The following is a 12,794-nucleotide window of genomic DNA, read 5'->3' on the forward strand; positions in this document are numbered from 1 at the left end:
TTTCTGCGCACTTAAGTTTTCCATCTCCAATATTGAAGCAAAACGCATATTGAATTCGACCGATTGACAAAAATAACATACAGCAACACTTACCATTTGAAAAGAGGCAATTGTCACCAGAATATTCTGTTCAAAATAATATTAATTTTCGACACAGGGGATACCACCCCCGTGTTTTCCTGACTCACGATATGTTGGCCTATTCTGCACACAGCTTTGAAAAGATGTAATATTTATTAATCGTTTGCCATTTGTGACATGCCTGACAACTACAACTTCACATTTTGAAAAAATCAGTTAATTTTATTTTGTGTTACTTATTGATTTCTCTGCCGCTGAGCAAAATCCCGCAGATTTCTCAACTGTATGATCTTTACATAGTCAACATTTTGGGACTCCAGCCACCATATGGCAATATCACAAGATTTGATTGATTCCCGTGCAGATGGGGAGGTGGTGCAACATCTGCATCTGCATCACTCTCAACACTCTGACCACAAGAACTTATGCTCTGATTTGCATGCCTTTGAATTTTGTCTTTGTACCTCCCTTGCTTGATTTGATACAAAAGATATATTCAAAGTGATAAAACAACACAGGTCTCTTTTAATTTATTTGTTAATGCAACAAACTCCCCAAGTTGTTGATCAAAACAAAGCCGGCATGTAATTAGGTTCTCACAGAAGTACTCACGGGTTTTGATGTGATGGTTGATTGACACTTTTCATGTTTTAATATAACAGAATATGCTGTGATTATAATGTTTACATTGAAACGGAATTAAAGGATTGAGACGTGACTTTCACATAGCAAGATATTTAATTGGTGTTTTATTTCATTCTTTGTTGCCACCTGTTAGCATTTACCAGAAGTTTTCATTAATCGCTATTTTACCAGACTGTTTATTTACAGTGCATTGACAACTATTTATCATACAAAACTTAAGTAATATATGATATCTTATTTAGAACTTGCAAATTTAACAATATGGATTCTATCTTTACGGGCATTAATAACCATTTTCAATGATAAAACGAGCGATGTATCAAGGTTTAATTTAATTTTTTCAAGTTCAGCATATTTTAAAGATGTTTAAAAATATATTTTCTTTAAAAAAAATCGGGAGCCACGCCGGACACTGCATTATAAGCGGGATCGTGAGTTATCCGGGTGCAAGTTATCAAAGGAGTGGTGTACTACCTTTTTTTTTTTGCCACGCTGCATACAAAAAACATGAACATGTATAATGGAAAGTGTGACATTACATAATATTCATTGATTCTTGATGGTACATGCTGCAATTTTTTAAAATAAATTTAACCATAGTGGTAGTACATGCTATTAACCTGGATGAAAATTTCATGAAATAATCACTCGCAGTTTATAACAAAAGTTAAATAAATGACATTATCTATTGTCTCTTTACTTAATGACCATGGAGTCTATGTCATTTAAATTTGTTGTAACCAATCATAGTTTTATGCAGAAAGGCAACAATGCCTAATTAAATTGCCATTTGATTGATTTGTTAATTAGTTGACAGGGTATCATCAAAGGCTCAGCAATATTTCATGAACAAATAATAATTTATTTGTTTACATCAATCACACAATATTTTACAAACAGAACTGATGACGTATTTGTTGATTATATTTTTGCAATATTAAAACAACAAGAGCTTAGAATATCATGCCCTATGACCTATGCTATTTCAATCAAGTGGCAAGTAAGGATGGGTTTAATGCAGCCTTGGGTACAAAACAAAATGGAACCAAAGAGTTCCAGTAATATTTCATTCTTTTCAGTTTGACTGTAGATAAATGAAATCAGCACTGTCTGATGCAAAAGATTCAATTCTAAGTTGATTTTTTTCCTCACTAAATTGCCAATATTAGACATTTTAAAAACTTGTGACAATGCTGGTAATTCCTCAAAAATGCACAAACCACAATTCAGAATTGGGAATAAAGTTCATACTGGCTGTTTTTAGAACATATATACAGTGTACCAACCCCTTTTGTCTCTTGCCAAAAATATAAAAAGAAGAACAGAAAACAGAGTTATCTTGTTAAAAATTATAAAAAAATTAACTGGTATGTGCTTTACATTTAAAAATCATTGCATGTTCTTTTGCAGTAAATGTTAATGAATTAGAAATATAAAAAGTGTTAAAAGTTTAAATACTTACAGTCTTTCCAATTTTCCTAATCCATCAAAAGCACCAGGTTCGACCACACTGATCTGGTTTTGGCTTAGGTCCCTAAAAAGATATAATAGCACATTTCATATCATATCATAAATTTCATATCATATCATAAATAACACTTAGGTCCTAAAAAGATATACTAATCACACATATCACATCATAAAGAAGACTTTTGTCATAAAAAGATATACTAATTACACATATCACATCGTAAACAAGACCTGGGTCCTAAAAAGATATACTAATTACACATATCACATCATAAACAAGACTTGGGTCCTAAAAAGATATACTAATTACACATATCACATCATAAATAAGACTTGGGTCCTAAAAAGATATACTAATTACATAAAAAGATATACTAATCACACATATCTCATCATAAATAAGACTCAGGTCCTAAAAGATAAACTAATCACACATATCACATCATAAATAAGACTTGGGTCCTAAAAAGATATACTAATTACATAAAAAGATATACCAATCACACATATCACATCATAAATAAGACTCTGGTCCTAAAAGATAAACTAATCACACATATCACATCATAAATAAGACTTGGGTCCTAAAAAGATATACTAATCACACATATCACATCATAAATAAGACTTAGGTCCTAAAAGATATACTAATTACATAAAAAGATATACTAATTACATATATTCATATCACATCATAAATTTGAATAGCACCATCCTAATTCATGTTATCACTAAACCTTGAAAGAACACTATCATTTGGCAGGGTCCCTACTCCAGCTTACACATTGCAAGTTCGACTTTTTTTCTTCATGGAGGGGGATTGGAGGGTGGATACACATTACTTGAGATGATCGATCATGTTTCAAATAAAGCAATGGGCTAATAATAGACCTATTACCTTTATTTTTAAATAAATGTACTCTATAATCATCATTTGGTAAGGAACATTACTATCTGAATCTCCTTGAAGTTGTGTACTGTGTTGTGTGTGATTTTATAAAGGTTGGTAAGTTTATGGGAAAGATTTGTTTTGCCTGGTCATTCATTCATTCATTCATACATTCATACACACACACACACACACACATATATATATATATATATATATATATATATATATATATATATATATATATATATATATATATATATATATATATATATATAATCTTTAAAAGTAGTACATATATTTTAAAAAAACTTTCAATTACACTCTTTGTCTCTGATATTGGACCCTGATATCATTATCAGTATACCTGACCTTGGGCAAAATAACTGATTGCTCCACGTAAGGACAAGTTAACCTGCAACTAACATGCAGTATTTGGCAAAGAAATATGTCTAATTTCAGAGAGAGGTTTATAAAAACTGATTCTTATTATTCTTAAAAATAATTTAAACTTTTTTTTACTGCAGTAAACAATAATTATATTTGTATTTCATGTTTGTATAATAATAATATAATAATAACAAGTTTTATTTCATGAAAATAAATGTATAATTTATAAGCAGCTTTAGAATATATTCATGTAAAAGATAATTCATATATTGGGTTTAGTCATACCTTTATTAATTTATATGACTTTGTTCAGGTGGATATAGCGGTAAATTAATTAAAATATATAACATCAAACTATATAACAATGTTGTAAATAGTCACTGTTTAGAAGTATATATATCTAAAAACTTTAAACTTCTACTCTGTTCAATAGTGATTTATGTTGATATAAATATGTAAATTTTCTAACTTAAAAATAATGCAATCCCTGGTTCAGTGCTTCCAACTGAACCAGAAACATATTCAACAAGGCCCTATGTTACGAGGGGTGGGTCTCCAAACTATTCTGCATGCATTTCAACATATTATTTTAATTTCTGTTTTCTTTCTGGTTTATTTTTTTCTTCAAATTATCAACTGGATAATCTTTTCTGCAAAACAAACAAATGTTCTAATTGAAATCAACTGTGTTGATGTTTTTGCAAGTGACCACAAGCCTTTATTCATCAAAATTTTGTCTAGGTTTCAGGAAAGGAATAAATCTTACTCTACTCCTCCATTTGTATCATCAATCGTCAGAATTACAAAGCCCACATTTAAATCTTTTCACAATTATCAACTGATAAATCAAGAAACTACTGCAAAATGTTCAAATATTTAAGATAACCAATTCATTATTACAACAATCAGCTTATTGGAGGAAAATGGCGGAAGTAATCAATGTGTGGAGGTGTCTAATTAAGCTCGCTGATTATTTAATCGATCAGTGTGATTGACAAGTGGCAACAGGTCAATCCCCATCCCTACAACCATCTGTACAATTACAACCTTTTCAACTTTGCTCTTATACGTATCAGAGTATCAACTCAATATGGAACCTTGTCTGATAATATGCCAACTCCACAAAATACTGAGAGAAAAAAAAAAACATCCATTAAAGTGTCCTTTTAATATACACCTACCCCCACCCTAAACCAGTTATAATCATCTTTTCATTGCTCATGTGTTTGTGTGTGTTTGTGTGTGATTTGATATGTACTTCAAAATAATTAAAGCCCAACCATACAACAACTCTGTTCTGACAGCAACTTTTGATAACAGTTTTTAAAAAAGCATGGTTTTGCAGAGCCTTGTAAATTTTCAGAGGGAACTGATACAAACTGAGAGCCACCTATAACGATTATCAGTCACTAATGAGAAGCATTCTTCTTTGAAGTTGATAAGTCTGTCCACAGATCTAGCAACAAACCTTGATACAGAAACTTCTGTCTGAAAAATCATTCTTGATCAAACAGGCAGCTCATGAGAAATGTCGGAGGAATTCCCCATGTGGCTGAATTTTTGTTGGACGGAAGTTTCAATAGCTTTACCACATGCATTTCCAGAACTGCAGACTGAAAGTCTGACAAAAAGATGTAGAGGAAATTGCTGAAAAATTATTTATCTGCACATATTTCACAGGAAAAAAATTGTCTTTCAAACAGGCATGAGTTATTTTATACAAACTCCAATACCTCCACCCCACCCTTCCATTACATTAAAAACAGATTTGTGATCTCTTTTCAAAAATGACTTAACTGCACAATCAAGGTCTATTCTAAAACAGAAAAGCAAACCCCCCCTCCTCTCCATGGTAAAAAATGAGATATTTTTTAATTAGAGAAGAAATCTCAGGAAGACAAAAGGTAGGTTTAAAACTAGTATTCACTGCTTTCCTGTATTCAGAAGTTTTAGGCCCAATTAATGCAAATGAGTGAGAGTCCTACAATTATACATCAATTTTTTAAGTCTGTGGCCAGTGTACTTTTACTTCGGCCAGAAAAATTTCTAAGTTCACAGGCCTGCAGACCAGTAAATATTCAATGAAAAATGCATATGCATAAAAAATTTGCTGCGTTCAGGTTCGAGTCTAGGATTCGGCCTTGAATGTGGGTATGTGAGAAAGCCTGCCAGTAGCTTCTCGTAAGACGGTGGTTCTTCCCGGGGTTTTCCCGGGTTCTTCCTCCACCATTAATACTGGCCGCCATGCATAGCCTATCGTGTGCTGAAAAATGGCATTAAACACCACCACAACAACAACAACAATATTGTCCAGAATGTATCATCCTTTTATCATATCCAAACTGCTAAGCACCTAACCCGAATAATGCAGTCATTACATTCTGCCTCACTCCATTCACTTCATTACTGCCTGAAGGCAGTATATATACAGAAAATATGGTATAGGCATTAGTTCCTATTCAGAATAATTCTGCATCCTTCAGTAGTGAATGGAAAGAGGTTGAAAATAGTGACTGGATTATTGGGGTTTGTTATTTTCTCACATTTTGGTGTGAAAAGAAGGATGACTTGGAAAAATATTTATGCATATGAAATGAAGCATATATATGTAAACTGTTTATAGTGAAATGGTTCATCTTCCATTTTGAACTGTCAATATCAATCCAGGTATTTGTACTGCAAGGACTCATTAGTACCATCCTTATTCTACAATCCAATTGGCTTCCTAGTTCAGGCAGCATGTGATGTACATTGTAGGTGACATACGAGTGGATGGATGAATGGTGCAAAGTTATTCAAGTTACCAAATATCCGAACTTTATTTTGTTTCCAGTTTCACTACAGTATATGTAAACAGCATTCTCAATTTGATACCACTGAATAAATTTTCAACATTTTGAGGATTCAGCCAGGCATGGGAAAAGGCTCAATATTGTCCCTGCCATATGAATTTTGAGAAAGCGAGACTAGGCAAAAGACTCATGTCCCTCCCTACCATATGAATTTCAATTTCAGCATGCTAAATGATTCTATGAACAAATTAGGTGATAGCTTTCCTTTCAACCCAAAATGGTAGATTTTTTTGTTGTTGTTCAAGGGTTTAACACCATTTTTCAGCACAAGATAGGCTATATATGGCAGCCAGTATAACTGGTGGAGGAAGAACCCTGGAAAACCCAGGGAAGAACCACCAACCCACGAGAAGCTACTGGCAGGCTTTCTCATGTACCCACGCTAGCCGAGCCTTGGACTCGAACCCACGCAGACAGGTGAGATGGCAGTGATCTGGAATGGTGAGCGCTTTAGACCACTCGACCACTCAGGGCCCCCAAAATGGTAGAAAGAATCTGAATGGTTCATGAATGATGAAGAGAAACAAATCATATACAGCTAACCCCCAGACTTATGTCATTCAATTAATTTTAATACCAATTATTTTAACCATTTACAAATCCTGTTATTGCTCTAGACAAATAATTTCATTAAAGTTTAGTTTTATTTTTAAAACTTTTACTCAGAAATATTCAGATGAAAATGTATTAACACGATATTCACATGTCAAAACTGCACAAGCTAAGGGATACTGTACAAATGTAAAACAAATTAAACAGATGTTGAGCCCTTAACATTTGTCAAAGGAAAGGTCAGCTTCAAAACTGATGCCATCAAAATTAACCTGGCTTCTAAAATACATACAAAGTATGTTTCCCTTTTCAAAGCTGCGTCCATATCAGTGGTGACTAGCATTCAACTCAGTGTTTTTATTCAGGTAAAAACAAGCAGAATATCACAAAGTGGTTATAAAATTTAGAACTGCACATACCCAGCAAAATGTCGTCTGAGCTTTAACCTCTATTAAGAATCAAGTAATGATGAGCTAGAAGCAGTTCTGAAAGTGTTGAAGATACTGATTTTGAAATGGAGATGTCAGAAGAACTTGTTAATTCAGTGATGTTTTCTTTTTTTGAGGGAATAAATAAGAAGAAAAATACAATGCTTTTCTCATTTTTAACACTATATATCCTTGGTGAAAGTCAACAATCATTATGAGAAAATACTATTAATATTCAGATTTTTCTGTGGGCCACTGAAATTTAGTTCAGGCAAGTACATTTTGGAAGTTTGCTGGTCCTGTGGGTCAATGAAATTTAGTTCAGGCCAGTGCATTTTGGAAGTTTGCTGGTCCTGTGGCCAGTGACTTGAAAAGTGAATATGAAGACTGGTGGATCCTAGGACAAAGCTTGTACATTATTTGTAAACTGACATTGTTTAAAATCCTTTAGTATATTTATTTTGGAATACTGCAGGGTCTATTTTAGAACTGAAAAATGTTGAGAAATTCTCCACTCTTTTGATGTCCAATGAGCGTCTTTTATAAAGGCATATACAAACAATTATTCAAATATTCACCATTCCAATCTTGTGGGTAATGTCAAATAGCAATGAAATGTCAGAGAACATTCACTCAACTTTCCCATATTCATAAAAGGCAGGGCTCCCTGAATCAGTCCCATATAGCCCATTATCTATTTATTCAGGTCAACTTCCTGGTTATTTTTATCAAAGGTTAATTTTCTCTTTCCCCAAATCCAATCATATATCACACTATACAATTCTGCCTCCTGCCTGATGTAGATTTCCCTAAAGGGGAGCTACCTTGTATGTATCTACATTACAATATACAATTAACTCAATTACCAAGTCATAATATGAGAGTGGTCTTGTAATATCTGTCATCATCTGTAGACTTGCACCGAAAATGTTAAATTTTAATTTTCATTATTAACCAATTATGGACCACCAAACCCGTAAATACTCTATTATTTGTTCACCCATTTCTAGACTGGTTCACAGTTCTTCCGTATCATTAGTACCGTGTGTCCTTAACTCAATTACCGAATCATAATATGAGAGTGGTCTTGTAATATACGTCATCATCTGTAGACTTGCACCGAAAATGTTAAATTTTAATTTATTCACCAATATGTAGCTTTTTGGAGGGTAAAACTAATATTAATTATACAATTCTTACCCATACCTTAATTGTTTAGCGTTCTTTTTTGTGCCCCAAAAAAACACATGATCTGTTTGACGTGCCATCCTCCCCTTGAGTGAAGAATTCTCCATTAAACTAATATAAGAAAAACCAAAAGAAAATGACTCAACCTTGGCAGAGAGGTCAATGTTTTGGAATGTTGGTATTTCTTGGGGCCACATGTTGTGCCTAATCACAGGATGGCAGTGGTGCAGCCACTATGAGAAAAGAGATGCACCTCCTTCTTAATCAGCAACATGCCATGCAATGAGTGGTGCATATCCTCCACAATGGGAGGCAGCAACACACTAGGAGGTGAGTGGTGCAAATCTTCCACAATGGGAGGCAGCAACACACTAGGAGGTGAGTGGTGCAAATCTTCCACAATGGGAGGCAGCAACACACTAGTAGGTGAGTGGTGCAAATCTTCCACAATGGGAGGCAGCAACACTCTAAGAGGTGAATGGTGCATATCTTCCACAATGGGAGGCAGCAACACACCAAGAGGTGAGTGGTGCAAATCTTCCACATTGGGAGCCCCTGGAGGCAGCAATACTCCTCCACAGTACCTGGATATAAAATGATTTTGATAGTAAGTATCTGACCCATGTGGGTGTACACAAAGTAACCCCAAGTCTCTGTAGCAACCAAAACCTGGAGGGAAAGAATTACCACATAATGATTTGGAAAAAACTAATGGATAATGTAACACCATTAGAGATTAATTATTGTAGAGGCCAGGCCACAACTGAGATTAAAAAATACTGCTACAGGCAAAATGAACTATCTGTGCTTGTTTTGCAAAAAAATATACCAAGGACAAGGCAAGTAGCATGATGAATTGTGTCATATTGACAATTCTTCATGCTAATGCACATTAAACAAGTGATGCATTTCTTTTCAGCACAAAAAAGATAAATAGCTATGAATAAGCTATTGCTGCTATTATTAAATAAAAAGTTGTTGCTGTTAACCTAATTACATATTAAGGTGAGCTTTTATGAAGTGAAATCATTAAGTTTCATAGTCTGCAGACTTGACCAAAAATTAATTACAACCCCCTCCCCCAAAATTATCCATGAAAGGATCTGCAGACATCAGAATGGCCTAGTAATGATACATGATGCCATGCTCTTAGAAGTCTGGAACAGGCAGTCCCACTCTTCAGTTAACTTTCAAGATAATCAATTCATTATGGTGAGATTTTTCCTGGTGATATTCTTTTTATATTACAGTTAAAATGATTGATATGTGATAACATATCTATAATCAATACAATGCAAGCTTGTTTTCTTCAAAACAAAACATAATGAAAAAACCTATATATAGAATATTATCACAGTCACTTTAGTTATTATTGTCTGCATTATCCATACAATCTATAACTTGTTAAATATGAAAAAAGTAAATGAAAAGGACATTTGCATTTTGCATCAATGATCATATATGGCCTCCTGTGCCACCAACCCCCCTTATTAAAATATCTCAGAATATTCTATAGGATCTCACATACTGATAATCTAAAACTAACAAGGGTGATGCCATAATGATTTCATCAACAAGCTGCCATCTCCATTGACAGAACCTAAACACAGTTAAGCCCTTGTTAATCCAAACAGTACAAATGTCCTTTTGTCTCAATGATAACTTCTATGAACTGATTTGTAAGCCAGGATTTCTGGTCAATTCGTATAAAATGTGAGACAAAGTTAAGACTGAGGAGTTTCACAGTACATATATGCACCACTAATCAACCCTGAGGAATTTATGCAACAAAAACAAATTAGTATTCTCATCAGCAAAGGTACCTCCAAGGTTAAGGAATTTCTCTTGTGATCAGAATGGTATAAAAGTTAAATTTCCATCACAAGATCATCCCATATCAGGTAGTAAAGTATGTCTTTGGGTAAGGCACTCTACCCCACTTACCTCAGCATATTAATATAACCCTGAAAGTGTTGCTGTGCCATAAACCACAACAACCAGATATGTTACATATATGTATACTTGAGATGTAATATTCTGCCATCACAGCTAAGATGGACTGTTGAAAGAAAGGGTGCTAGATCAAATCCTACCACTGGATCATCTGAAGTCGGCTACAGTTGAGGTTCCCTAGTGGCTTGCTTTTAAATACCATATATACTCAATTACAACTCGAGTCCAACTTCAAACTGCACACTCAGATCTACAATCACATAATGCACTGGCAGATCATGGTCTGTGCAGTTTGTTAGAAGTAATCAGTAGACCGAACAACACAGACCCTGATCTGCAGTCACATTATGCTATGACAGATCTTGGTTGTTTGTAGTTTAGCTCAACTTTAAAGTGACTATTTATGGTAGCCATCATGACTTGTTGAGCCATAAAAACCCCAAAGCAAAGCAAATGATGACAGAGAAGAACTGAACCTTTTTAACAGGAAGAGATAATGTACTAATAATTTATGGGGGGGGGGGGCCATTCCCTTCAAGGCACACTAATTTTATAAGTCTGTCCCTAATTATGACCATAACTTTTCCAAAAGGAAAAAAGTTGTACCTCTTCAAATGTAACAGACCTAGTTTTGGGGACAAAATATGGACCCATTCCCAATAAAACTACCATATATTCCATGTCAAAGTGAAACGTACAACAAGCTATGCAACACCAATCTCAATGAAACGTTTTAGTGTTGCACTTGTTGCCCCAAATTAAACCTTTCTACAAATACTGCGCATTTCTCAATCAAGCAGGAATTATTTACATTTTCAACAACATCACCCTCAGAATTAAGGATGAGACACACAGCATGTGTATGTAAAGAAAAACATGTGCCTAATCTGTGAATCTGCATTTTCTAAGAAACCCCAAACCATGCCACGGACATTAATCAATTAAAGAAAGCAGAGAAAATGACAGGAATGCAATATGCAGAAATTTGTTTGGCTAGGTTTTGGTGTTTTATTCTGAGTATGTCAGTTGAGTCAAGTGCCTTTGCCCAAGCACACAGTAGCCAGCCTAGACTTATCCAGTGGCAAGATCTGAACCCATGCTGTTCTGGTCGCATGTCCAACAGACTAACCATTTGGCAATTGAAGCAACCATCCAATGGGACACTGCAGCTTCCCATAAACTAAGAATCTTCCACTGATGACTGCAACCCAATGACAAGACTAACTGCTGACTAAAACTAAAAAGTCTCTATATCTAAATGCTTATTTAAACCACAACTTTACTGGCAATCCAGGATTAATTTTCTGATTGAATGATGTGGAAACAACTGAGCTAGGCTAGATCAAAGAGTGTGTTTGGTTACATAATCTGTTCATACATCAATTCAAAGTACCGGTATTCAATACACATAATATTTTATGCAAACGACTTTGTAATTTACTTCCAGTACCATAATTATTTCTGAAAGGTTTTTAAAAAAGGAACTTATTACTAGAATAATATTACAACTAAATCTATATCCAAACTTTGTGAAGTTTGTCTTGAAAATAAAATTTAAATGCTTTTTTTTGGTGCTGAATGATGGTCAACAGTTCATCTTGAAACAAAATTTTAAATGCAATATAGCTACTTTTTCAAAGTAACGTTTATCTTAATTTCTTTTCAAATTGCTGGACAACACTTTCAAATATGGATAATGATGTGCCTGACAGTGACCTTGTCTTGAAAGAAGACAAAAGAAAACAAATTAAACATTTCTGCCTACACCATTTTTGCAAGCCTTGCACTAAATAAAATCACTATAAAATGTGAACTTTTCACTACCTGCAAATACTGTAAACACTTGTCCAAGACTTATTTTCCCAATTTTGACAAAATATAAGACATTGGCAAAGACTTTAGGATCATACAAAGTCTTTAGGCTCTTTTGGTGTATAAGAATAAAAAAGTTTTAGCAATATTCAAAACTAAAATAATTTTAAATTTATTTGTCAGCATGATTCATAAAAAACTGCTTTTAAGGATAATATTAACTTATTCTTGGCATCACATAACACTGAAATAAAGTACCAGTAGTGTTGTTTGGAACTAATTCACAATATTTTGAAATGAAATTGAAACTTGAAAGAGTTCTGATTGAACAGAAAAATTTAACGAGAAAGCCAGGTGCTGCATGTCAAACCCACAATTGATGCATTGAGGTGAGATGTGTGAAATTGACCCCATGGTCAAAAGAGGACAATGAGCAATTCCACAAACTGAACTGTCTTAAGTTTTGTAATGATCTGTCTTATGTCTGAACATAATCCCAAAATGATCCTATGAAAAATGAGTTAAAAATAATTT

At 34.0% G+C, this 12,794-nt stretch overlaps 1 protein-coding gene across 1 annotated transcript in view; it reads right to left on the reverse strand.

Annotated features, from left to right (window-relative positions):
* The window catches only part of LOC149772693 (adhesion G protein-coupled receptor A3-like), a gene marked incomplete at its 3' end in the record, with an annotated part of 172,259 nt that overhangs the window by 62,571 nt on the left and 96,894 nt on the right, over window positions 1-12,794 (reverse strand). The window contains exon 3 of the mRNA XM_089947480.1: window positions 2,189-2,260. Coding sequence (XP_089803606.1) covers window positions 2,189-2,260 — 72 coding nt within the window. The remainder of the gene's footprint in view (window positions 1-2,188; window positions 2,261-12,794) is intronic.

Source organism: Sinohyriopsis cumingii, unplaced genomic scaffold (assembly GCF_028554795.1).
Source record: "Sinohyriopsis cumingii isolate HCF-2022 unplaced genomic scaffold, ASM2855479v2 utg001246l, whole genome shotgun sequence".
Taxonomy (NCBI): Eukaryota; Metazoa; Mollusca; class Bivalvia; order Unionida; family Unionidae; genus Sinohyriopsis; species Sinohyriopsis cumingii.